The sequence below is a fragment of the Salmo salar genome, chromosome 04 (assembly GCF_965601325.2).
Source record: "Salmo salar chromosome 04, fSalSal1, whole genome shotgun sequence".
NCBI classification, from domain to species: Eukaryota; Metazoa; Chordata; class Actinopteri; order Salmoniformes; family Salmonidae; genus Salmo; species Salmo salar.
Genome location: NC_138294.1, coordinates 8,708,312 through 8,732,621, shown reverse-complemented (window position 1 = coordinate 8,732,621; position 24,310 = coordinate 8,708,312). Strand labels below are relative to the sequence as shown.

Below are 24,310 nucleotides of genomic sequence, written 5' to 3'. Positions count from 1 at the left end.
GGACATACAGCTAGAGGTAGTAAACCAGAGGTAGAGGAGGCTGTGTTGGAGTACAGGGGTGGTGGGACATACAGCTAGAGGTAGTAAACCAGAGGTAGAGGAGGCTGTGTTGGAGTACAGGGGTGGTGGGACATACAGCTAGAGGTAGTAAACCAGAGGTAGAGGAGGCTGTGTTGGAGTACAGGGGTGGTGGGACATACAGCTAGAGGTAGTAAACCAGAGGTAGAGGAGGCTGTGTTGGAGTACAGGGGTGGTGGGACATACAGCTAGAGGTAGTAAACCAGAGGTAGAGGAGGCTGTGTTGGAGTACAGGGGTGGTGGGACATACAGCTAGAGGTAGTAAACCAGAGGTAGAGGAGGCTGTGTTGGAGTACAGGGGTGGTGGGACATACAGCTAGAGGTAGTAAACCAGAGGTAGAGGAGGCTGTGTATCTAATTGAGCAGGGTTTCCCCCCTGGGTGAACATTTAGTTTTTTGCCCCAGCACTACACAGCTGATTCAAATGATCAAGACTTGATGATGAGTTGGTTATTTGAATCAGCTGTGTAGTGCTAGGAAAACCCCCAAAACGTGCACCCAGGAGGGGGCCCTTGGACCAAGTTCAGAAACCCTGCAATATAGGACTAACGCCTTGATCACACTGAGAGTGTTTTAGCGCAAAATAGTACGAAGCATCATCTGGATAAGTATGCAACAAAAGTTCAACGGTCACCTTCTGCTACCATTTCTGTCAAGCCGTCGACGCATACGGTTTGACGCATACGTCACCGTATACACCACAAAGAACGCACTGCAAGGCAAACGCAACGTTCCATTGGACATGAAGGTACTTATGGTGTACCAAAATGCATAACACTGTCGGTGTGATCGAGGAAGCAAATTAAACTAAGACCCATGTAGTATTTATTTTTAGGGATTTAAAATGTAATTGTATGCCTTGAATTTGCCCAAGTACCACGATATGCGTTTTATATGGTTTCTTTCAGAATCAGAAGTGGTTACAAAACCTCTGTACTAAGTGACACGCTGCCAAACCCGCTTGGCAGGCCTTGCTGTTATTACGAAAGGAGAAGCAGAGTCCCCAGTTACGAAAGAGTGACGGGAAGTGTCATTTTTCTGAAGCTGGAGAATTTAGGTTTCGCTTTTTGCCCAATCTCACAAGGCTCAAAACGACTAAAGAGACGTTAACATCGTTTTTGAATACCTTTTAACCGGTAATCCGATCCACGACATGCACGCACACAGGGAGATGAACGGTAATTACCCCACAGGTGGGCAGAGCCCCGGTGAAAAAGAGATGGAACCACCACCGGCAAACGCAGCAATCGCCATGTATCGTCAAAGTCCTGCGGCGTCACCGCTGTCAAGTAGTCAACTGACGCTGCCTAAAGAGTTACCGGCTTTCTGTGCGCCCACCCACCGCATGCTGGTGATGAACCCGGGGTTGCTGAATTCACTGGCCGGTTCTCCTTATTATTCGGTGACACACATCGGCAATCTTAACAATAAACGGAAGAAACATGCGATCCAAACATGGCAGAAATGCTCCGCAGGTTCCATAACCGGTGAGTTGGTTTTGTAACAATTTTACAGTACAATCACTCAACGAGTTATAAAATGTGTATCTACTCTTAACTATCCAAGACTAATGCTAAAGTTTGAAATGTTCTCTTACTGATTTCAAGATGGGCATCATGTAAAGGTATAACTTAGATATTGTAGCAAATTCGGGGGGTGGCCCCGACTGGGACTCGAAACCAAGTCAAATCAAAACCGTTACGCAAACAGGTCCAACCTTTTGACGAGGTCGCTAAGTGTTGGGTTCAAGTCACTACAATATAGTTAACTGCTGTTGTTGAGATAAGCCAAACTGGTAACATTTCTTTGGGCTGACATTAGACATTAGAAAATGCAACAATGTTATGATTCATGTCAGGGGTAATCTCGCTTAAACTATAAGAATATATATATATATATAAATGCCTCCATTTATGCAAGTTGGGAATGTGCATGTTTGTTCCACAAACTCCAAAAGTCATTCCAATTATTTAACCACCAAAGCGCTGGCATTACTTCAAAGGCTCTCCTCCTCCTTTCAGACAGCAACTGCAGGCTTTTGCTCCAGCCCTACTCTAACACCAGGAGCTTGATTCATAGATTTGAGTCAGGTATGTTCGAGAAGGGCTGGAGAAAAAGCAGACATCCATCCAGCACAGCCTCCGATTAGAAAAGGCTACCCCTGGTTCTCTACCTCACCTTTGCGTGTGGAGGCTTTTGCTCTGGCCCTGCGCCAACATGCCTAAACGTCATTTACATAGCTGCTGTTTCTCCAGTTCACCAGTAGGTGGCAGTAGAACCCATGTTTTCACACTGACTCATTCCAATGACCTTGTAGTGCAGCTGTTGAAAAGCACAGCGCTACCACGCTTCTCCACACACACACAGCTACACACACATACATACTGGACACACACAGCACGGCAGGAGTAAGAAACGCACACACAGTGAATCTGCTGAGGATACAGCTGCAACGATAGCTCCAGTCTGGTAAGATAACGTTTCAACAGTAGCCTGTCTACCAGGTTTCTAACCATGTTTTTAAAGAACGTTTCAACAGTAGCCTGGCTACCAGGATTCTAACCATGTTTTTAAAGAACGTTTCAACAGTAGCCTGGCTACCAGGATTCTAACCATGTTTTTGAAGTTTAACCTCTTCTACTGTTGGTCCGTTGCTCAACTCTTTCATTTTCTCTATCTTTTTTTCATGCGCTCTGGAATAGTTATGTAATAATACCCTACTCTCATGCAAGCTGTTTTATTCTCGCTCTCTCTCTCTCTCTGGGGATTGTGGGTAAGATTATGTTGTATGTAATGTTTGATGTACAGTGGCTTGTCAAAGTATTTACCCCCTTGGAATTTTTCCTATTTTGTTGCCTTATAACCTGGAATTAAAATAGATTTGTTTGGGGGGGGGGGGTTATCATTTTGATAAACACAACATGCCTACCACTTTGAAGATGCACAATATTTTTTGTGAAACAAACAAGACAAAACTGAACTTGAGCGACTGATTAATCGGAATGGCCGACTAATTCGGGCCGATTTCAAGTTTTCATAACAATCGGCATTTTTGGACACCGATTATGACCGATTACATTGCACTCCACGAGGAGACTGCGTGGCAGGCTGACTACCTGTTACGCGAGTGCAGCAAGGAGCCAAGGTAAGCTGCTAGCTAGCATTAAACTTATCTTATAAAAAAACGATCAATCTTAACATAATCACTAGTTAACTACACATGGTTGATGATATTACTAGTTTATCTAGCGTGTCCTGCGTTGCATATAATCGATGCGGTGCCTGTTAATTTATCATCGAATCACAGCCTACTTCGCCAAACGGGTGATGATTTAACAAGCGCATTAGCGAAAAAGCACTGTCGTTGTACCAATGTGTACCTAACCATAAACATTAATGCCTTTCTTAAAATCAATACACAAATATATATTTTTAAACCTGCATATTTAGTTAATATTGCCTGCTAACATGAATTTCTTTAAACTATGGAAATTGTGTCACTTCTCTGGCGTTCAGTGCAAGCAGAGTCAGGGTATATGCAGCAGTTTGGGCCGCCTGGCTCGTTGCGAACTGTGTGAAGACCATTTCTTCCTAACCAAGACCGAAATTAATTTGCAAGAATTATGACATAACATTGAAGGTTGTGCAATGCAACAGCAATATTTAGACTTAGGGATGCCACCCGTTAGAAAAAATACGGAACGTTTCCGTATTTCACTGAAAAAAGAAACGTTTTGTTTTCGAAATGATAGTTTCCGGATTTGACCATATTAATGACCTAAGGCTTGTATTTTTGTGTGATATTATAATTAAGTATGATTTGATAGAGCAGTCTGACTGAGTGGTGGTAGGCAGCAGCAGGCTTGTAAGCATTCATTCAAACAGAACTTTCCTGCATTTGCCAGCAGCTCTTTGCTGTGCTTCAAGCATTGCGCTGTTTATGACTTACAGCCTATCAACTGCTGAGATTAGGGTGGCAATACTATAGTGCCTATAAGAACATCCAATAGTCAAAGGTATATGAAATACAAATGGTATAGAGAGAAATAGTCCTATAATAACTACAACCTAAAACTTCTTACCTGGGAATATTGAAAGGAACCACCAGCTTTCATATGTTCTCCTGTTCTGAGCAAGGAACTTAAACGTTAGCTTTTTTACATGGCAAATATTGCACTTTTACTTTCTTCTCCAACACTTTTGTTTTTGCATTATTTAAACCAAATTGAACATGTTTCATTATTTGAGACTAAATTGATTTTATTGATGTATTAAGTTAAAATAAGTGTTCATTCAGTATTATTGTAATTGTCATTATAAATATCAGCCGATCAATTGGTATTGGCTTTTTTTGGTCCTCCAATAATCGGTATCAGCGTTGAAAAATCATAATCGGTCGACCTCTACTTTGTAGAGCCACCTTCTGCAGCAATTACAGCTGCAAGTCCCTTGGGGTATGTCTCAATCTTGGCACACTGGGATTTCTGCACATTCTTCAAGGCAAAACTGCTCGAGCTCCTTAAAGTTGGATGGATTCCGCTGGTGTACAGCAATCTTTGTCATACCACAGATTCTCAATTGGATTGAGGTCTGGGCTTTGACTAGGCCATTCCAAGACATTTAAATGTTTCCCCCTTAAACCACTCGTGTTGCTTTAGCAGTATGCTTAGGGTCATTGTCCTGCTGGACAACTCAATCCCACCTAAACAGGCTGAAATGTCACCGGTCTTTTCAAACAGCTCTATCACTAAAAGGGCATTATCATCATATTCACAGTATTATTCCAACCTCATATTGTGGAAATGTATATAAAACCCAGGAAAATCAGGTTTTTGACTGCACTGGGCCTTCAACAAACTTGTTGCCCTACACTTTCCTAAGAAGTGTAGGCCTGCATGTTGGTGCCAGACTCTTTCAGACCTGTGTTGTTCATGGCAGAACTCTGACAACAGTCTTGGGAGTGGTTTCCTGGATAGTGTTTAGGCCTTGGATTAAAAAGCAAGCTCATTAGAGAATCTCAATTGAAAGTGTTTTTTAGTCCAGGACTAGGCTTTATTAGTGTCCGGGAACCGGCCCATTTTTAATTTAGTTTTCTAGAGACAGATAGAACCTATTAGTGGCAACACTGTTGTAGGCTCTGCCCTTTATAGTGTGGCCGACCTAACTAACTTACTTAATCATTTTAGCCACGAGCAAATCCCTTCCATGATCTAGTAGATATCTAGATCACCCAGTGGAAACGCTGTAGGAGGCTGATCTGGCAGATGTCTAGATCACCCAGTGGAAACGCTGTAGGAGGCTGATCTGGCAGATGTCTAGATCACCCAGTGGAAACGCTGTAGGAGGCCGATCTGGCAGATGTCTAGATCACCCAGTGGAAACGCAGTAGGAGGCCGATCTGGCAGATGTCTAGATCACCCAGTGGAAACGCTGTAGGAGGCCGATCTGGCAGATGTCTAGATCACCCAGTGGAAACGCTGTAGGAGGCCGATCTGGCAGATGTCTAGATCACCCAGTGGAAACGCTGTAGGAGGCCGATCTGGCAGATGTCTAGATCACCCAGTGGAAACGCTGTAGGAGGCCGATCTGGCAGATGTCTAGATCACCCAGTGGAAACGCTGTAGGAGGCCGATCTGGCAGATGTCTAGATCACCCAGTGGAAACGCTGTAGGAGGCCGATCTGGCAGATGTCTAGATCACCCAGTGGAAACGCTGTAGGAGGCCGATCTGGCAGATGTCTAGATCACCCAGTGGAAACGCTGTAGGAGGCCGATCTGGCAGATGTCTAGATCACCCAGTGGAAACGCTGTAGGAGGCCGATCTGGCAGATGTCTAGATCACCCAGTGGAAACGCTGTAGGAGGCCGATCTGGCAGATGTCTAGATCACCCAGTGGAAACGCTGTAGGAGGCCGATCTGGCAGATGTCTAGATCACCCAGTGGAAACGCTGTAGGAGGCCGATCTGGCAGATGTCTAGATCACCCAGTGGAAACGCTGTAGGAGGCCGATCTGGCAGATGTCTAGATCACCCAGTGGAAACGCTGTAGGAGGCCGATCTGGCAGATGTCTAGATCACCCAGTGGAAACGCTGTAGGAGGCCGATCTGGCAGATGTCTAGATCACCCAGTGGAAACGCTGTAGGAGGCCGATCTGGCAGATGTCTAGATCACCCAGTGGAAACGCTGTAGGAGGCCGATCTGGCAGATGTCTAGATCACCCAGTGGAAACGCTGTAGGAGGCTGATCTGGCAGATGTCTAGATCACCCAGTGGAAACGCTGTAGGAGGCTGATCTGGCCCTTTTGTAGAACTAGACCAGCGGTTACAATTAAAGGTTTTGGAGACCTGCTAGCTGCGTTACTGGGCCCGTCCCTCACCGTGCTCCAGTAGAGACCTGCCAGCTGTGTTACTGGGCCCGTCCCTCACCGTGCTCCAGTAGAGACCTGCTAGCTGTGTTACTGGGCCCGTCCCTCACCGTACTCCAGTAGAGACCTGCTAGCTGCGTTACTGGGCCCGTCCCTCACAGTGCTCCAGTAGAGACCTGCTAGCTGCGTTACTGGGCCCGTCCCTCACCGTGCTCCAGTAGAGACCTGCTAGCTGCGTTACTGGGCCCGTCCCTCGCCGTGCTCCAGTAGAGACCTGCTAGCTGCGTTACTGGGCCCGTCCCTCGCCGTGCTCCAGTAGAGACCTGCTAGCTGTGTTACTGGGCCCGTCCCTCGCCGTGCTCCAGTAGTGACCTGCTAGCTGTGTTACTGGGCCCGTCCCTCGCCGTGCTCCAGTAGAGACCTGCTAGCTGTGTTACTGGGCCCGTCCCTCACCGTGCTCCAGTAGAGACCTGCTAGCTGTGTTACTGGGCCCGTCCCTCACCGTGCTCCAGTAGTGACCTGCTAGCTGCGTTACTGGGCCCGTCCCTCACCGTGCTCCAGTAGTGACCTGCTAGCTGTGTTACTGGGCCCGTCCCTCACCGTGCTCCAGTAGTGACCTGCTAGCTGTGTTACTGGGCCCGTCCCTCACCGTGCTCCAGTAGTGACCTGCTAGCTGTGTTACTGGGCCCGTCCCTCACCGTGCTCCAGTAGAGACCTGCTAGCTGTGTTACTGGGCCCGTCCCTCACCGTGCTCCAGTAGAGACCTGCTAGCTGTGTTACTGGGCCCGTCCCTCACCGTGCTCCAGTAGTGACCTGCTAGCTGCGTTACTGGGCCCGTCCCTCACCGTGCTCCAATAGAGACCTGCTAGCTGTGTTACTGGGTTGATACCCAGCCTCCTGTTGGCTCTGGTCCTTTTTATAGAGGGCTATGTAACAGTTGAGTAATCAGAACATATTTTGGTTCCCTCCCAGTTAGTACCAGGCCTGTTCAAGCCTGCCTGTTAGCCAGAGCTAGGCGATGGCACACCATGTCTGTGTATCTGAGGCAGCTGTTGTGTAATCTAGCAGAGGATTAGTTATGTTTTAATACATTGTAGTGGTTATGTTTTGGAAACCTGTATTGTAGAATGGAGTGCAGTGTATTTGATTTCAGAAGACATTCCCAGCAGTGCTCTATTCTGGAATTCTACAACATAGCCGGAATGTTTGTTTTGTAGACAATGGATGGAACAGCTAAGACATCCTTCTTAGACTGACATCCTGATCTCTGTAGGTATGAGACCTGGTGTGAGATGGACGGAACTAGTATTACCTCTAGGTTGCCGGGCCGACTGGTTGTCATGATTGTAGAGTGGCTTTGGGAACTGTTGAGTATCTCTCACGTCATGTGTCACTACAAGAAACATTGATTTCTGTGTGGGCAGTCAAGCAGTATCAGTGTTAACCATAATTTATATGGCCAGCCAACGTTTGGTCCTAAGGGTGTGGTCTAGCTATATCTAGGGCCTAGTGGTATAGATGGGTGTAGACTAGCTATATCTAGGGCCTAGTGGTATAGATGGGTCTAGTCTAGCTATATCTAGGGCCTAGTGGTATAGATGGGTGTAGTCTAGCTATATCTAGGGCCTAGTGGTATATATGGGTGTAGTCTAGCTATATCTAGGGCCTAGTGGTATAGATGGGTGTAGTCTAGTTATATCTAGGGCCTAGGGTATAGATGGGTGTAGACTAGCTATATCTAGGGCCTAGTGGTATAGATGGGTGTAGACTAGCTATATCTAGGGCCTAGCGGTATAAATGGGTGTAGTCTAGCCATATCTAGGGCTTAGCGGTATAAATGGGTGTAGTCTAGCCATATCTAGGGCCTAGTGGTATAGATGGGTGTAGTCTAGCTATATCTAGGGCCTAGTGGAATAGATGGGTGTAGTCTAGTTATATCTAGGGCCTAGTGGAATAGATGGGTGTAGTCTAGTTATAACTAGGGCCTAGTGGTATAGATGGGTGTAGTCTAGTTATATCTAGGCCTAGTGGTATAGATGGGTGTAGTTATATCTAGGGCCTAGTTATAACTAGACTACACCCATTTATACCGCTAGGCCCTAGATATGGCTAGACTACACCCATTTATACCGCTAGGCCCTAGATATAGCTAGACTACACCTATCTATACCACTAGACTACACCCATCTATAACTAGGCCCTTGATATAAGACTACACCCATCTATACCACTAGGCCCTAGATATAGCTAGACTACACCCATATATACCACTAGGCCCTAGATATAGCTAGTCTACACCCATATATACCACTAGGCCCTAGATATAGCTAGACTAGACCCATCTATTCCACTAGGACATCAAAGTCAAGGTATTGGAGTGGCTATCACAAAGCCCTGACCTCAATCCTATTGAAAATATGTGGGCAGAACTGAAAAAGTGTGTGCGAGCAAGGAGGCCTACAAACCTGACTCAGTTACACCAGCTCGGTCAGGAGGAATGGGCCAAAATTCACCCAACTTATTGTGGGAAGCTTGGTGAAGGCTACCTGAAACGTTTGACCCAAGTTAAACAATTTAAAGGCAATGCTACCAAATACTAATTGAGTGTATGTAAACTTCTGACCCACTGGGAATGTGATGAAATAAATAAAAGCAGAAATAAATCATTCTCTCTACTATTATTCTGACATTTCACATTCTTAAAATAAAGTGGTGATCCTAACTGACCTAAGACAGGGAATTCTTACTAGGATTAAATGTTAGGAATTGTGAAAACCAAATACATTTAAACTCAGTTTAACTTCCGACTTCAAGTATGTATGTATGTATGTTATATATGAGTTAATTGGTCTATTAACTTCTATATTAGGGCCAAGTGGTATAGATATGACATGAGCAGGTAAGCCAGTGGAAAATTGTCTGGCATTTGAGTGAAGGACACAGGTATGTACTCTCTCTCACAGGCACACACAGTACACATACACCGTCTCAGAGAGATGTTCACTCAGACAGTGTCACTTTATCCGTGTGTGACACATTGACATTTCCACCCTGGCAGTGTACTGTGTGTTCCATCCCCTCTGCTTCTCTGATGTAACCTTCTCACACTGTCTTCTCTGATATGCCCTTCTCTCTATGTCTGGCTTCTGCTCTGATATGCCCGTCTGTCTGTCTGTCTGTCTGCTCTGATATGCCCGTCTGTCTGTCTACTGCTCTGAAATGCCCTTGTCTCCGTTAACACAACATGACATCTGAAAAACTACATCACGTAAACAAATGAAAAATCCAGACAGTCATTGAAGTAGGGCAATGTGGTTGTTGGTCATATCCTGAACACAGCTGCCCAGTCCCAAACCAATCCCTAGCCCTATACACTCTGGGCTGGTTTCCCAGACACATATTAAGCCTAGTCCTGGACTTAAAGGCCCAATGATGCCGTTATTATCCTAATATCAAATCCTTTCTGGGTAACAATTAAGTTCCTTACTGTAATAGTTTTCCATTAAAAAGGTAAAAAAACAAACAGTTTTTTCCTAAAAGAAATGTCTCAAGCAGGAGTATTACTAAGACTGCCTGAGAGCGTTCTGAGTGAGTGACCTAATGGGAGGGATATTTAACTTCAATACGACCTTTTTATTGGCAGAGAGGTATGGAACTCTTTGTTATTGGTCTTTTAACTTATACTGCCTGGTGATGTCACCAGACAAGCCGAAACCTGCTGTTTAGAAGGTCCTGTGTTGTATTTTCAACCAGCAACGATTTGTATTATTATTTAACCAGGTAGGCCAGTTGAGAACAAGTTCTCATTTACAACTGAGACCTGGCCAAGATAAAGCAAAGCAGCGCGACATAAACAACAGAGTTACACATGGAATAAACAAGCATACAGTCAATAACACAATAGAGAAAAATAAAATCTATATACAGTGTGTGCAAATGGCGTGAGGAGGTAAGGCAATAAATAGGCCATAGTAGAAAAGTAATTACAATTTAGCAAATTAACACTGGAGTGATAGATGAGCAGATGATGAGCAAGTAGAAATACTGGTGTGCAGAAAAGTAAATAAAAACAATATGGGGATGAGGTAGGTAGATTGGGTGGGCTGTTTACAGATGGGCTATGTACAGCTGCAGTGATCGGTAAGCTGCTCAGATAGCTGATGTTTAAAGTTAGTGAGGGAAATATAAGTCTCCACATTCAGCTATTTTTGCAGTTCGTTCCAGTCATTGGCAGCAGAGAACTGCGGCCAAAGGAGCTGTTGGCTTTGGGGATGACCAGTGAGATATACCTGCTGGAGCGCGTGCTACAGGTGGGTGTTGTTATGGTGACCAGTGAGATATACCTGCTGGAGCGCGTGCTACAGGTGGGTGTTGTTATGGTGACCAGTGAGATATACCTGCTGGAGCGCGTGCTACGGGTGGGTGTTGTTATGATGACCAGTGAGATATACCTGCTGGAGCGCGTGCTACGGGTGGGTGGTGTTATGATGACCAGTGAGAGATAGCTGCTGGAGCGCGTGCTACGGGTGGGTGGTGTTATGATGACCAGTGAGAGATAGCTGCTGGAGCGCGTGCTACGGGTGGGTGGTGTTATGGTGACCAGTGAGAGATACCTGCTGGAGCGCGTGCTACGGATGGGTGGTGTTATGATGACCAGTGAGATATACCTGCTGGAGTGTGTGCTACGGGTGGGTGTTGTTATGGTGACCAGTGAGATATACCTGCTGGAGCGCGTGCTACGGGTGGGTGTTGTTATGGTGACCAGTGAGATATACCTGCTGGAGCGCGTGCTGCGGGTGGGTGGTGTTATGGTGACCAGTGAGAGATACCTGCTGGAGCGCGTGCTGCGGGTGGGTGTTATGATGACCAGTGAGATATACCTGCTGGAGCGCGTGCTACGGGTGGGTGTTGTTATGGTGACCAGTGAGATATACCTGCTGGAGCGCGTGCTGCGGGTGGGTGGTGTTATGGTGACCAGTGAGAGATACCTGCTGGAGCGCGTGCTGCGGGTGGGTGTTATGATGACCAGTGAGATATACCTGCTGGAGCGCGTGCTACTGGTGGGTGTTGTTATGATGACCAGTGAGATATACCTGCTGGAGCGCGTGCTACGGGTGGGTGTTGTTATGATGACCAGTGAGATATACCTGCTGGAGCGCGTGCTGCGGGTGGGTGTTGTTATGGTGACCAGTGAGATATACCTGCTGGAGCGCGTGCTACTGGTGGCTGTTGTTATCGTGGAAATAACACTGATCACATTCTTTCAGAATTTTACAATGTTAGTTTCATCAGCTGTTGTACAATATGATACAAAACAGAATTTTGACTGCACTGGGCCTTTTTAAAAGCACTTTGGATGGAGATTCTCCATTAAGCTTTTTAGTCTTCAAGGCCCAATGATATGGGCTTAATACGTGTCTGGGAAACCAGCCCTCTGCATTTGTGCAGACCTGTCTGTATATATTTAATGCTTCTTCCTCAATTCCTAGGAAATATTACGAGTCAGTGGAGAGCAGATCAAAACATGACTTGTTTTTAGTAACATTGATTCATTGTCACATGTAGGCATCCATATCAGAATCTCCTTGATACCATCTGGCTTGGTGAAATGGTGCTGCCGGCAATAGACAAGATAGACAGTAGAATTTACGGATACAGTAAACACAGAGGATAGGACAATTACACATGATAGGATAGGACAGTTACACACGATAGGCGAGATTAGGACAGTTACACATAATAGGATGGGACATGGGGCCTCTGATTGCCAACAAGGGTTTTGCCACCAAGTACAAAGTCAGGTTTTGCAGAGGGGTCAAATACTTATTTCCCTCATTAAAATGCAAATCATTTTATAACATTTTTGACATGCGTTTTTCTGGATATTTTTGTTGTTATTCTGTCTCTCACTGTTCAAATAAACCTACCATTAAAATGATAGACTGATCATTTCTTTGTCAGTGGGCAAATGTACAAAATCAGCAGGGGATCAAATACTTTTTTCCCTCACTGTACACATGATAGGAGAGGATAGGACAGTTACACATGATAGGAGAGGAAAGGACAGTTACACACGATAGGACAGTTACACAGGATGGGAGAGGATAGGACAGTTACACAGGATAGGAGAGGATAGGACAGTTACACAGGATAGGAGAGGATAGGACAGTTACACAGGATAGGAGACGATAGGACAATTACACACGATAGGACAGTTACACAAGATAGGATAGGACAATTACACAGGATAGGACAGTTACACATGATAGGAGAGGATAGGACAGTTACACATGATAGGAGAGGATAGGACAATTACACAGGATAGGAGACGATAGGACAATTACACAGGATAGGAGACGATAGGACAATTACACACGATAGGACAGTTACACAGGATAGGACAGTTACACATGATAGGAGAGGATAGGACAATTACACAGGATAGGACAGTTACACATGATAGGAGAGGATAGGACAATTACACATGATAGGACAGTTACACACGATAGGAGAGGATAGGACGATTACACAGGATAGGAGAGGATAGGACAATTACACAGGATAGGACCGTTACACACGATAGGACAGTTACACATGATAGGATAGGACAATTACACAGGATAGGAGAGGATAGGACAATTACACAGGATAGGACAGTTACACATGATAGGAGAGGATAGGACAGTTACACATGATAGGACAGTTACACACGATAGCAGAGGATAGGACAATTACACAGGATAGGACAGTTACACACGATAGCAGAGGATAGGACAATTACACAGGATAGGACAGTTACACACGATAGGACAGTTACACATGATAGAGGATAGGACAGTTACACAGGATAGGACAGTTACACAGGATAGGAGAGGATAGGACAATTACACAGGATAGGTGAGGATAGGACAGTTACACATGATAGGAGAGGATAGGACAGTTACACAGGATAGGACAGTTACACATGATAGGACAATTACACAGGATAGGACAGTTACACATGATAGGAGAGGATAGGACAGTTACAGGATAGGACAGTTACACATGATAGGAGAGGATAGGACAGTTACACATGATAGGAGAGGATAGGACAATTACACAGGATAGGACAGTTACACATGATAAGAGAGGATAGGACAGTTACACAGGATAGGACAGTTACACATGATAGGAGAGGATAGGACAATTACACAGGATAGGAGAGGATAGGACAATTACACAGGATAGGAGAGGATAGGACAATTACACACGATAGGACAGTTACACACGATAGGACAGTTACACATGATAGGAGAGGATAGGACAGTTACACAGGATAGGACAGTTACACAGGATAGGAGAGGATAGGACAATTACACAGGATAGGTGAGGATAGGACAGTTACACATGATAGGAGAGGATAGGACAGTTACACAGGATAGGACAGTTACACATGATAGGACAATTACACAGGATAGGACAGTTACACATGATAGGAGAGGATAGGACAGTTACAGGATAGGACAGTTACACATGATAGGAGAGGATAGGACAGTTACACATGATAGGAGAGGATAGGACAATTACACAGGATAGGACAGTTACACATGATAAGAGAGGATAGGACAGTTACACAGGATAGGACAGTTACACATGATAGGAGAGGATAGGACAATTACACAGGATAGGAGAGGATAGGACAATTACACAGGATAGGAGAGGATAGGACAATTACACACGATAGGACAGTTACACACGATAGGACAGTTACACATGATAGGAGAGGATAGGACAATTACGCAGGATAGGAGAGGATAGGACAGTTACACACGATAGGACAGTTACACAGGATAGGAGACGATAGGACAATTACACACGATAGGACAGTTACACAAGATAGGAGAGGATAGGACAATTACACAGGATAGGACAGTTACACATGATAGGAGAGGATAGGACAGTTACACATGATAGGAGAGGATAGGACAATTACACAGGATAGGAGACGATAGGACAATTACACAGGATAGGAGACGATAGGACAATTACACACGATAGGACAGTTGCACAGGATAGGACAATTACACAGGATAGGACAGTTACACATGATAGGAGAGGATAGGACAATTACACAGGATAGGACAGTTACACATGATAGGAGAGGATAGGACAATTACACATGATAGGACAGTTACACACGATAGGAGAGGATAGGACGATTACACAGGATAGGAGAGGATAGGACCGTTACACACGATAGGACAGTTACACATGATAGGATAGGACAATTACACAGGATAGGAGAGGATAGGACAATTACACAGGATAGGACAGTTACACATGATAGGAGAGGATAGGACAGTTACACATGATAGGACAGTTACACACGATAGCAGAGGATAGGACAATTACACAGGATAGGACAGTTACACACGATAGGACAGTTACACATGATAGAGGATAGGACAGTTACACAGGATAGGACAGTTACACAGGATAGGAGAGGATAGGACAATTACACAGGATAGGTGAGGATAGGACAGTTACACATGATAGGAGAGGATAGGACAGTTACACAGGATAGGACAGTTACACAGGATAGGACAGTTACACATGATAGGAGAGGATAGGACAGTTACAGGATAGGACAGTTACACATGATAGGAGAGGATAGGACAGTTACACATGATAGGAGAGGATAGGACAATTACACAGGATAGGACAGTTACACATGATAAGAGAGGATAGGACAGTTACACAGGATAGGACAGTTACACATGATAGGAGAGGATAGGACAATTACACAGGATAGGAGAGGATAGGACAGTTACACAGGATAGGAGAGGATAGGACAATTACACAGGATAGGAGAGGATAGGACAATTACACACGATAGGACAGTTACACACGATAGGACAGTTACACATGATAGGAGAGGATAGGACAATTACGCAGGATAGGAGAGGATAGGACAGTTACACACGATAGGACAGTTACACATGATAGGAGAGGATAGGACAATTACACAGGATAGGACAGTTACACATGATAGGAGAGGATAAGACAGTTACCCAATATGAAGTGGAAAAACAGGATAGGATAGGACAATTACACATGATAGGAGAGGATAGGACAGTTACACAGGATAGGACAATTACACAATATGAAGTGGAAAAACAGGATAGGATAGGACAGTTACACATGATAGGAGAGGATAGGACAGCTACACATGATAGGAAAGGATAGGACAATTACACATGATAGGAGAGGATAGGACAATTACCCAATATGAAGTGGAAAAATTTAAATGAGGAAATGCATGAATGTGTTTTTCCTACATCATCTGTGGTCAGGAGCAGATACAACAGGTCTGTGGGCATCTGGGGACACCGTTCTATCTATGGACATATTGAGGAACTGTGTGTGACACTGAAGTGGCTGTTTGCTAATGACTGCCATTGATTCCGTTAACTCTATAGTCATGAACCAAACCACAACCCTTGCGTGTGTGAGTGTGGTGAAATAACCCTCCCTATGTGTACGTCTGTTTATACAAGAACGCACCCTGTGTGTGAATCAGCGGTGGAGATTGTGCAGCATTATATCCTGTCCCCAAGCACATGATCTGTAGTGACGCCTCATACGGACTGCTGTCGTCACTCCCTCCTCATCTCTCTCTCCCTCCCTCCCTATGGGTTATAAGGTGTAGTGAACATTGAGCTCACTCAGAAACACAGCGAGTACGTCTCTCACACACTTGACGAGAGACAACACATCAAGTGTTTATCAGAAGTTCTGCAACATTTACTGACCGTTCTTTCTCAAGACTGTCAGTCAGACATACAAGGAAGCAAGAGACTATAATGATGGAAACTATGGGTGAGCATGACTGTGGTATCTTTATTAAACTCTTACGTTAGCGGGTTTATATTGGTCGTTGTAATGGGAAAGGCTCTCGCCCGTCTGAGGTGACTTGTTGCAGATGCCTGGGAATGATCTGGCAGTAAATTGAAAGGAAAAACCAGTACACTGCGCTTGCAAGTATCACTGGTGTTTATTGAACTTATGGAGCTACTGGTTGTTGTAAGGTAATGGATGAATTCTCCTTCATATTGTTGTGTGTATCCTAGTGTTTGGGTAGAATGGGTAGTGTGATGTTTGTTTTCTCAAGTTGTAGTCTCATCCTTGTTTGGTTGAGGGGGGAGACGTTGGGGGAGGGGTGCCGGTGTTCTGTTTCACCCAATAAGGTCAGACTTTGCTAGGGCCCCTAGTGGGACAACACAACGTCCTTTATGTTGGTTAGGAAGCACACAGTTGTCTGTCTTGGTCACTGTTAAGGTGAAACGAGGGACTAGTATGCTAGTGACATCTCTCTGTATGTAAGCTCTGTTGTCTTTCTGTAATGAGTCTTCAGAGCTGCAACTCATTCATTGTTAGATGGAAGGAATTCTTTCAGAACGAGGTGCAGTAGTGATTCAGATGTGTTTAGATAAGGAGTCAGAGATAAGGGATCCTGTTGGAAAATATCCATATGATGCATGTGGTTCATTTGTCAGCGACCGACACACACACACACTGAAAATGTAGACCGACATGTAGTATTTGTTTAAGAGCTAAACCCTACCTTTATCCCATCACTGTGTCTGACCTGGTTACCATAGCTCTGGTTTAGACCATGCACCTGGTCATCACACCCTGGTAAACAGCCATGTCCTGGTCTCAGAGCAACAGATAGGGACATGTGGTGGGTCCTCTGGACATATGGGCCAGTATGAGATCGTCAGGGCATATGGGCCAGTATGAGATCGTCTGGGCATATGGGCCAGTATGGGATCGTCTGGGCATATGGGCCAGTATGAGATCGTCTGGGCATATGGGCCAGTATGAGATCGTCTGGGCATATGGGCCAGTATGAGATCGTCTGAGCATATGGGCCAGTATGAGATCGTCTGGGCATATGGGCCAGTATGAGATCGTCTGGGCATATGGGCCAGTATGAGATCGTCTGGGCATATGGGCCAGTATGAGATCGTCACGGCCAGCATGAGATCGTCACGGCCAGCATGAGATCGTCAGGGCCAGTATGAGATCGTCTGGGCCAGTATGAGATCGTCTGGGCATATGGGCCAGTATGAGATCGTCAGAAATCAGGAGTTTGCAATAGAACAAACAGCAGGTAATAAAACTGCTGGCCACTGACTGTTTCTGGATGGCCATTGGTCTTGTCACAGAGATGGCGTTTTAGTGGTAATGTCAACAAAAGGTCTTCTTGTTTGTTGCTTAGTAACCTACCTAATAGTTTGATGTTTTGATTTACTCATACATTATTCTTTTTTATTTAACTTTATTTAACTAGGCAAGTCAGTTAAGAACAAACTCTTATTTTACAATGACAGCCTACCCCGGCCAAACCCTCCCCTAAGCCGGACAACGCTGGGCCAATTGTGCGCCGCCCTATGGGACTCCCGAACACGAGCGGTTGTGATACAGCCTGGGATCAAACCAGGGTCTGTAGTGATGCCTCTAGCACTGAGATGCGGAGCCTAAACACCGGTTAGGATCAGCTAACCCTTCCCCTTTTATATGGGTTGATTCACCATTCATAGATACTCAGGAGTTTCCATTAACCACAGATCTAGGATCAGATCACCCTTCCCCTGACATAACCCTTTACCTTCATGAGGTTAATAACCATACTGACCCTAGATCAGTATTGAGGTAGAGAGATACTGTCAGGGGACTAGATGAGGCTAATCCAGTTCAACTGAAGGCCATCAGAGGTTAAACTAGAATTTAGAAACAATGAAGACTAGACAGAGATGACAGCTGGGAGAGGTAGTCCAACTACACGCTGCCATTAGACCGAGAGCTGCGAGATGTAGTCCTACTAGAAACTGAGCCTTACTGGTTCATGTGAGAGCTGCGAGATGTAGTCCTACTAGAAACTGAGCCTGACTGCTTCATGTGAGAGCTGGGAGATGTAGTCCTACTATAAACTGAGCCTGACTGCTTCATGTGAGAGCTGGGAGATGTAGTCCTACTAGAAACTGAGCCTGACTGCTTCATGTGAGAGCTGGGAGATGTAGTCCTACTATAAACTGAGCCTTACTGCTTCATGTGAGAGCTGGGAGATGTAGTCCTACTATAAACTGAGCCTTACTGGTTCATGTGAGAGCTGGGAGATGTAGTCCTACTATAAACTGAGCCTGACTGGTTCATGTGAGAGCTGGGAGATGTAGTCCTACTAGAAACTGAGCCTTACTGGTTCATGTGTCCAGAGAGGGCAAAGAGAGGAACACAGTCAGCTGACACTGACATGTTTATCTCCCAGCACACAGCATACTGCTGTCCAGGCGCTCACACACACACAGTCACTTCAAACTGGGCTGTAGGGTCACTGGTGCATGTGACTAGTTGAGAGAGAAGAACTGACAAACTGAAAGCAGAGAAATAAATACTACACACACACACACACCACACACACACACACACACATATATATTGACCGACAAAGTGGAGAGAGAGCGAGACGGAGCCAAAAGAACACACACTTTGGAGGAATGAAACACACACATACACTGACTGGATGAAACCAGAGATGACACACACACTCCCTCAAAGCACACAGAGCTACTGTTGTTGTCCAAGGACAAGGTAAGGCTCATCAGCCAGCTAACAAGCAGTCTTTCTGTATCCGCACATGAACTGAACCACACACACACAATTTGCCTTGCAAAAAGACACACCGTCCGATAGTCCACCCATAGATGTCCTATTCAGATAATTTTCTAGGGCAAAAAAAACCACATTTGAGGTAGAAAACAAAAAGGCTTAGGTTGTCAATATGTTGTTCCAAGTCAAGTGACTAGTCAATAGGTGACCTTTACCCCTTCACCTGGCAACAACCCCAATCTCACCTTTGAACTTACTCCTGATTGACCAAAGGGATTAGGTTAGTGTGTTTTGGTTGGTCGGATCCTCCCTGAATTGAGAGAGAAGATAAATGTCACCCTTAAGCACAGATCTAGGATCAGCTTCCCCAAATCCTTAACCATAAAGGGCTGGAGGTAAAACTGACCTAAGATCAGTGTGTAGGGAAAAGTGTCAGCTGGTGTTGCTACAGCAGTAGACATGGAACAGTACAACACTAGGCCCTGTTACAGTGTGAGGAACCAGGCACGTGGGGAGTGAGGCCCAGGGTTAGCAGGACTTCTCCCTAGAGACTGACACCTATTTCTGGGATGGAATCAACCTCGGGGTACCCTTGTTGGCCCTTTGTGTGGTTCTATGTTGTGGTTAAAATAGTTTGGAACTTGGTATTGGACTAAAGTGTCCTGTAAAATATCATATGATCATGTTTTCTATCTCCCTACACCCTCTCTCTCCAGTCTGTCCAATGGGCAGTGGTGCCAGTAGACTCTACAGCTCCCTGGCCCAGACCCTAGTCAACAACAGCACCACTACCACCCCGCTGGCCCATCACCAGGACCCCCAGCACCCCTCCCAGGGGTGTCACTCTCCCCCGGAGCACCCCACGGACCCCCTGGAGCTGCTGAGGGAGTGTGAGGAGGCTCTACGGGACAGGCCTCCTCGCCTCCTCAGAGCCTTCATCTGCCCCGGGGAGGGAGAGGTGGACAGGGAGGAAGTGGACAACAGTGCCACTCAGAGGACCATCAGGGTTATGCAGTGGAACATACTGGCTCAAGGTAAATGTTTTTTTATTGAAGACTTTCTTTAGCAAAAATAATCATGAACGTTTCATCTAATTCAGGGTTATTAAATGGTATATTATGGCTCATTTTAATTGGCATCAAGGACAGTGAGATGGATGAATAGACTGACAGATGAATTCTCTCTCTCCCTCCAGCTCTAGGTGAAGGGATGGACAGTTTCGTCAACTGTCCCCTGGAAGCACTGAACTGGGCGGAGCGTAAATACCTCATCCTAGAAGAGATCCTCACCTACCGACCTCACATCCTGTGTCTACAGGAAGTCGACCACTACTACGACACCTTCCAGCCAATCCTGGCCAGCCTGGGTTACCGCAGCAACTTCTGCCCCAAGCCCTGGTCTCCGTGTTTGGATGTGGAGGGCAACAACGGTCCGGATGGGTGTGCTCTGTTCTATGATGAAGCCCGGTTTGACTTGGTGGATAGTGTGAATGTCCGGCTGTGTGCCGTTTTAATACCCACCAACCAGGTTTGTAAAGCTATGCTAGTTTAACTGTCCTTTCTTCTTTGAAGTAATCACTGGTCTGACCGTAATATGATTACCTCAAGGAATGAAGGATTCCAACAGGATCCTATTTCATAACAGGCAAGAGAGGTCAACCCTCCTCCTGGACAGCTACTTTTTGTGTAGATTGTTAGAAATACTGACTAGACCGTAACCCTTAACTGTTTTATGCCATCGTCTTCCCTACAGGTGGCGGTCGTCACGACGCTGCGTTGCAGGGTGACAGGCCGGCGGCTGTGTGTTGCCGTGACGCACCTCAAAGCCCGGAGCGGCTGGGAACGTCTCCGTAGCGCCCAGGGTTCCGACCTTCTCCGGAACCTCACCACCCTCACCCAATCACCAGGGGGTCCTTCGGGTCCCATAGGCATCGCCCCAGACACCCCTCTCCTTGTCTGCGGGGACTTCAACGCTGTGCCTTCCGAGGACGTCTACCAACGTTTCGCCTCGTCGCCGTTGATCCTTGACTCGGCCTATAAACGGTTAAGCCGGGACGGGCTTTCGGAACCGGCCTATACCACGTGGAAGATCCGACCGACGGGAGAATGTTGTACCACATTGGATTATATCTGGTACTCTAGAGAAGCTTTCCGTGTGGACGCCGTGTTGGATATGCCTACAGAGGAACAGATTGGCCCTAACAGGCTTCCGTCGTACAACTACCCCTCCGATCACCTCTCGCTGGTGTGTGACTTCAGCTTTAAAAAGGAGGAGGAGTGAAGAGGATCATATGGACACTTGATTGACAATTCAAAGGATGGAGTGGCAGAACGAGGGATGGAAGGATGGAGTGGCAGAACGAGGGATGGAAGGATGGAGTGGCAGAACGAGGGATGGAAGGAACAGAAGGAGGGTTGGAAGGATGGAGGGAACAGAACGAGGGATGGAAGGATGGAGTGGCAGAACGAGGGATGGAAGGATGGAGTGGCAGAACGAGGGATGGAAGGATGGAGTGGCAGAACGAGGGATGGAAGGAACAGAAGGAGGGTTGGAAGGATGGAGGGAACAGAACGAGGGATGGAAGGATGGAGTGGCAGAACGAGGGATGGAGGGAACAGAACGAGGGTTGGAAGGATGGAGGGAACAGAACGAGGGTTGGAAGGATGGAGGGAACAGAATGAGGGATGGAAGGATGGAGTGGCAGAACGAGGGATGGAGGGAACAGAACGAGGGATGGAAGGATGGAGGGAACAGAAGCGCCACTATCCCTCAGAGTCCGAACCCATCTCTGGGGTATGATGACTGGAGAACAGGAGGGAAAGAGGGAGGAGACTACCCTCTGGTGTGAGCTTACTTTTCAGAAGTCATGTTTTCATTGACTAAAACACTCTGAATGAAGGAGAGACCAAGAGGAATGGACTGGACAGACTGCTGAAACTAGGCTCTATGGTGCCTGTCTACAGTATAGGTGCTGTTGTTGTACCTCTTGACACTGATGATTGCACCCTACCTGCTGTTTGTACTATCCAACTCAATGGTTCTACTTGTCCTGGGCTGCTTCAATTCAGCAGGGTAATAGTACAGAGCAGGATCAAGGAGTTAGCCGGCTAACTAGCCTAAATATTCTGAAGTATACAGTGCATTCGGGAAGTATTCAGACACCTTTACTTTTTTCAACATTTTGTTACATTACAGCCTTATTCTAAAATTGATTAAATTAATGTTTTAACCCCAATCTTCACACAATACCTCACAAGACAAAGCAAAAACAGGTTTTTAGAAATACCTTATTTATAGCAATACTTTGCTATGGGCCTTGAAATTGAGCTCAGGTGCATCTGGTTTCCATTGAGATGTTTCTACAACTTGTTTGGAGTCCACCTGTGGTAAATTACATTGATTGTACATGATTTGGAAAGGCACACCTGTCTATATAAAGTCCTGCAGTTGACGACAATGGAATTGTCCATAGAGCTCCGAGACAGGATTGTGTCGTGGTTCAGATCTGGGGAAGGGTATCTAAACATTTCTGCAGCATTGAAGGTCCCCAAGAACACAGTGGCCTCCATCATTCTTAAATGGAAGAAGTTTGGAACCACCAAGACTCTTCCTAGAGCTGGCCGCACAGCCAAACTGAGCAATTGGTTGAGAAGTGGCTTGGTCGGGGAGGTGACCAAGAACCCGATGGTCACTCTGACAGAGCTCCAGAGTTCCTCTGTGGCGATTGGAGAACCTTCCAGAAGGACAATCATCTCTGCAGCACTCCACCAATCAGGCGTTTATGGTAGTGACCAGACGGAAGCCACTCCTCAGTAAAAGGCACATGACAGCCCGCTTGGAGTTTGCCTAAAGGACTCTGACCATGATAACCAAGATTGAACTCATTGGCATGAATGACACCATCCCTATGGTAAAGCATGGTGGTGGCAGCATCATGCTGTGGGGATGTTTTTCAGTGGCAGGGACTGGGAGAATAGTCAAAGATTAACAGAACAAAGTACAGACTGATCCTTGATGAACCTGCTCCAGAGCACTCAGGACCTCGGACTGGGGCGAAGGTTCACCTTCCAACAGGACAACGACCCTAAGCACACAGCCAAGACAACGCAGGAGTTGCCCAGCCAGAGCCCGGACTTGAACCTGATCGGACATCTCTGGAGAGACCTGAAATATCTGTGCAGCGACGCTCCCCATCCAACCTGACCGAGCTTGAGAGGATCTGCACCCCTCATAGCCTGTTTCTTCCTAGGTTCTGGCCTTTCTAGGGAGTTTTTCCTGGCCACTGTGCTTCTACACCTGCATTGCTTGCTGTTTGGGGTTTTAGGCTGGGTTTCTGTACAGCACTTTGAGATATCAGCTGATGTAAGAAGGGCTATATAAATACATTTGACCTGCAGAGAAGAATGGGAGAAACTCCCAAATACAGGTGTGTCAAGCTTGTAGCGTCATACTCAAGAAGACTTGAGGCTGTAATCGCTGCCAAAGGTGCTTCAACAAAGTACTGAGTAAAGAGTTTGAATACTTATGAATTATTTGTAATAAATTAGCAAAAATGTCTTAAAGCAAAAACAGGTTGTCATTACAGGGTATTGTGTGTAGATTGATGAAAAGTAATACAGTTTAGAATCAAAATGTGGAAAAAGTAAACGTGTCTGAATACTTCCAAATGCACTGTGTGGGTATCTGTCCTTTTCTGGTCTAATACTGGTCAGGTGTGTCATTAATACCTACTTGTACCAGGGCCATGTTCAGTACAAACACGTTATTGAACGTTGCAGATAGAAATACCACTAAATAGAGCCAATGTGATTCCTTATTGTATATGTCAGAGATGCATGTTTGTTCTACATAGCATATTTCTATCTGAACGTTCAGCTGGGGGTGAGCGTACCACCACGGTACATTTAATTTGTAATAAAAAGTATCTAGATGTATTTTATCCAAAGCAAACTTACAGTAGTGTGTCTATACATTGTATGGGTGGCCCCTGTGGGAAACCATGGTGCCACGTACCAACTGACCCACACAAGACTACATGCATACTGTTATTTCCAGTCCATGAGCATCAGTCCCAGGATAACATGCAGGACAGTAGTTTTATATTCAAGCTGTCAGACTATGTGCAATAAAATAATCTGCCATTTTCTTCTGTCTCTGTGTGGTGTTCTAGGCATTATAAATCACTTTCTACCTCACCAGTTTAAATGCCATCCAATGC

General features: G+C 45.8%; 1 protein-coding gene across 3 annotated transcripts; it reads left to right on the top strand.

Annotated features, from left to right (window-relative positions):
* Positions 1 to 1,130: 1,130 nt before the first annotated feature.
* LOC106596388 (nocturnin) lies at positions 1,131 to 24,237 on the top strand. 3 transcript variants are annotated; one of them, XM_045716295.2, is made up of 4 exons: positions 1,131 to 1,565; positions 19,809 to 20,126; positions 20,288 to 20,619; positions 20,845 to 24,237. In XM_045716295.2, exons 1-4 carry the CDS (start codon positions 1,232 to 1,234, stop codon positions 21,370 to 21,372), a joined length of 1,512 nt encoding a protein of 503 aa, XP_045572251.2. In that variant the 5' UTR covers positions 1,131 to 1,231; the 3' UTR covers positions 21,373 to 24,237. The 3 variants fall into 3 exon arrangements, with proteins under 3 accessions (XP_045572251.2, XP_082830187.1, XP_045572252.1); XM_082974061.1 differs by lacking the exon at positions 1,131 to 1,565 and adding an exon at positions 2,413 to 2,547; XM_045716296.2 differs by lacking the exon at positions 1,131 to 1,565 and adding an exon at positions 15,755 to 16,299.
* Positions 24,238 to 24,310: the final 73 nt, after the last annotated feature.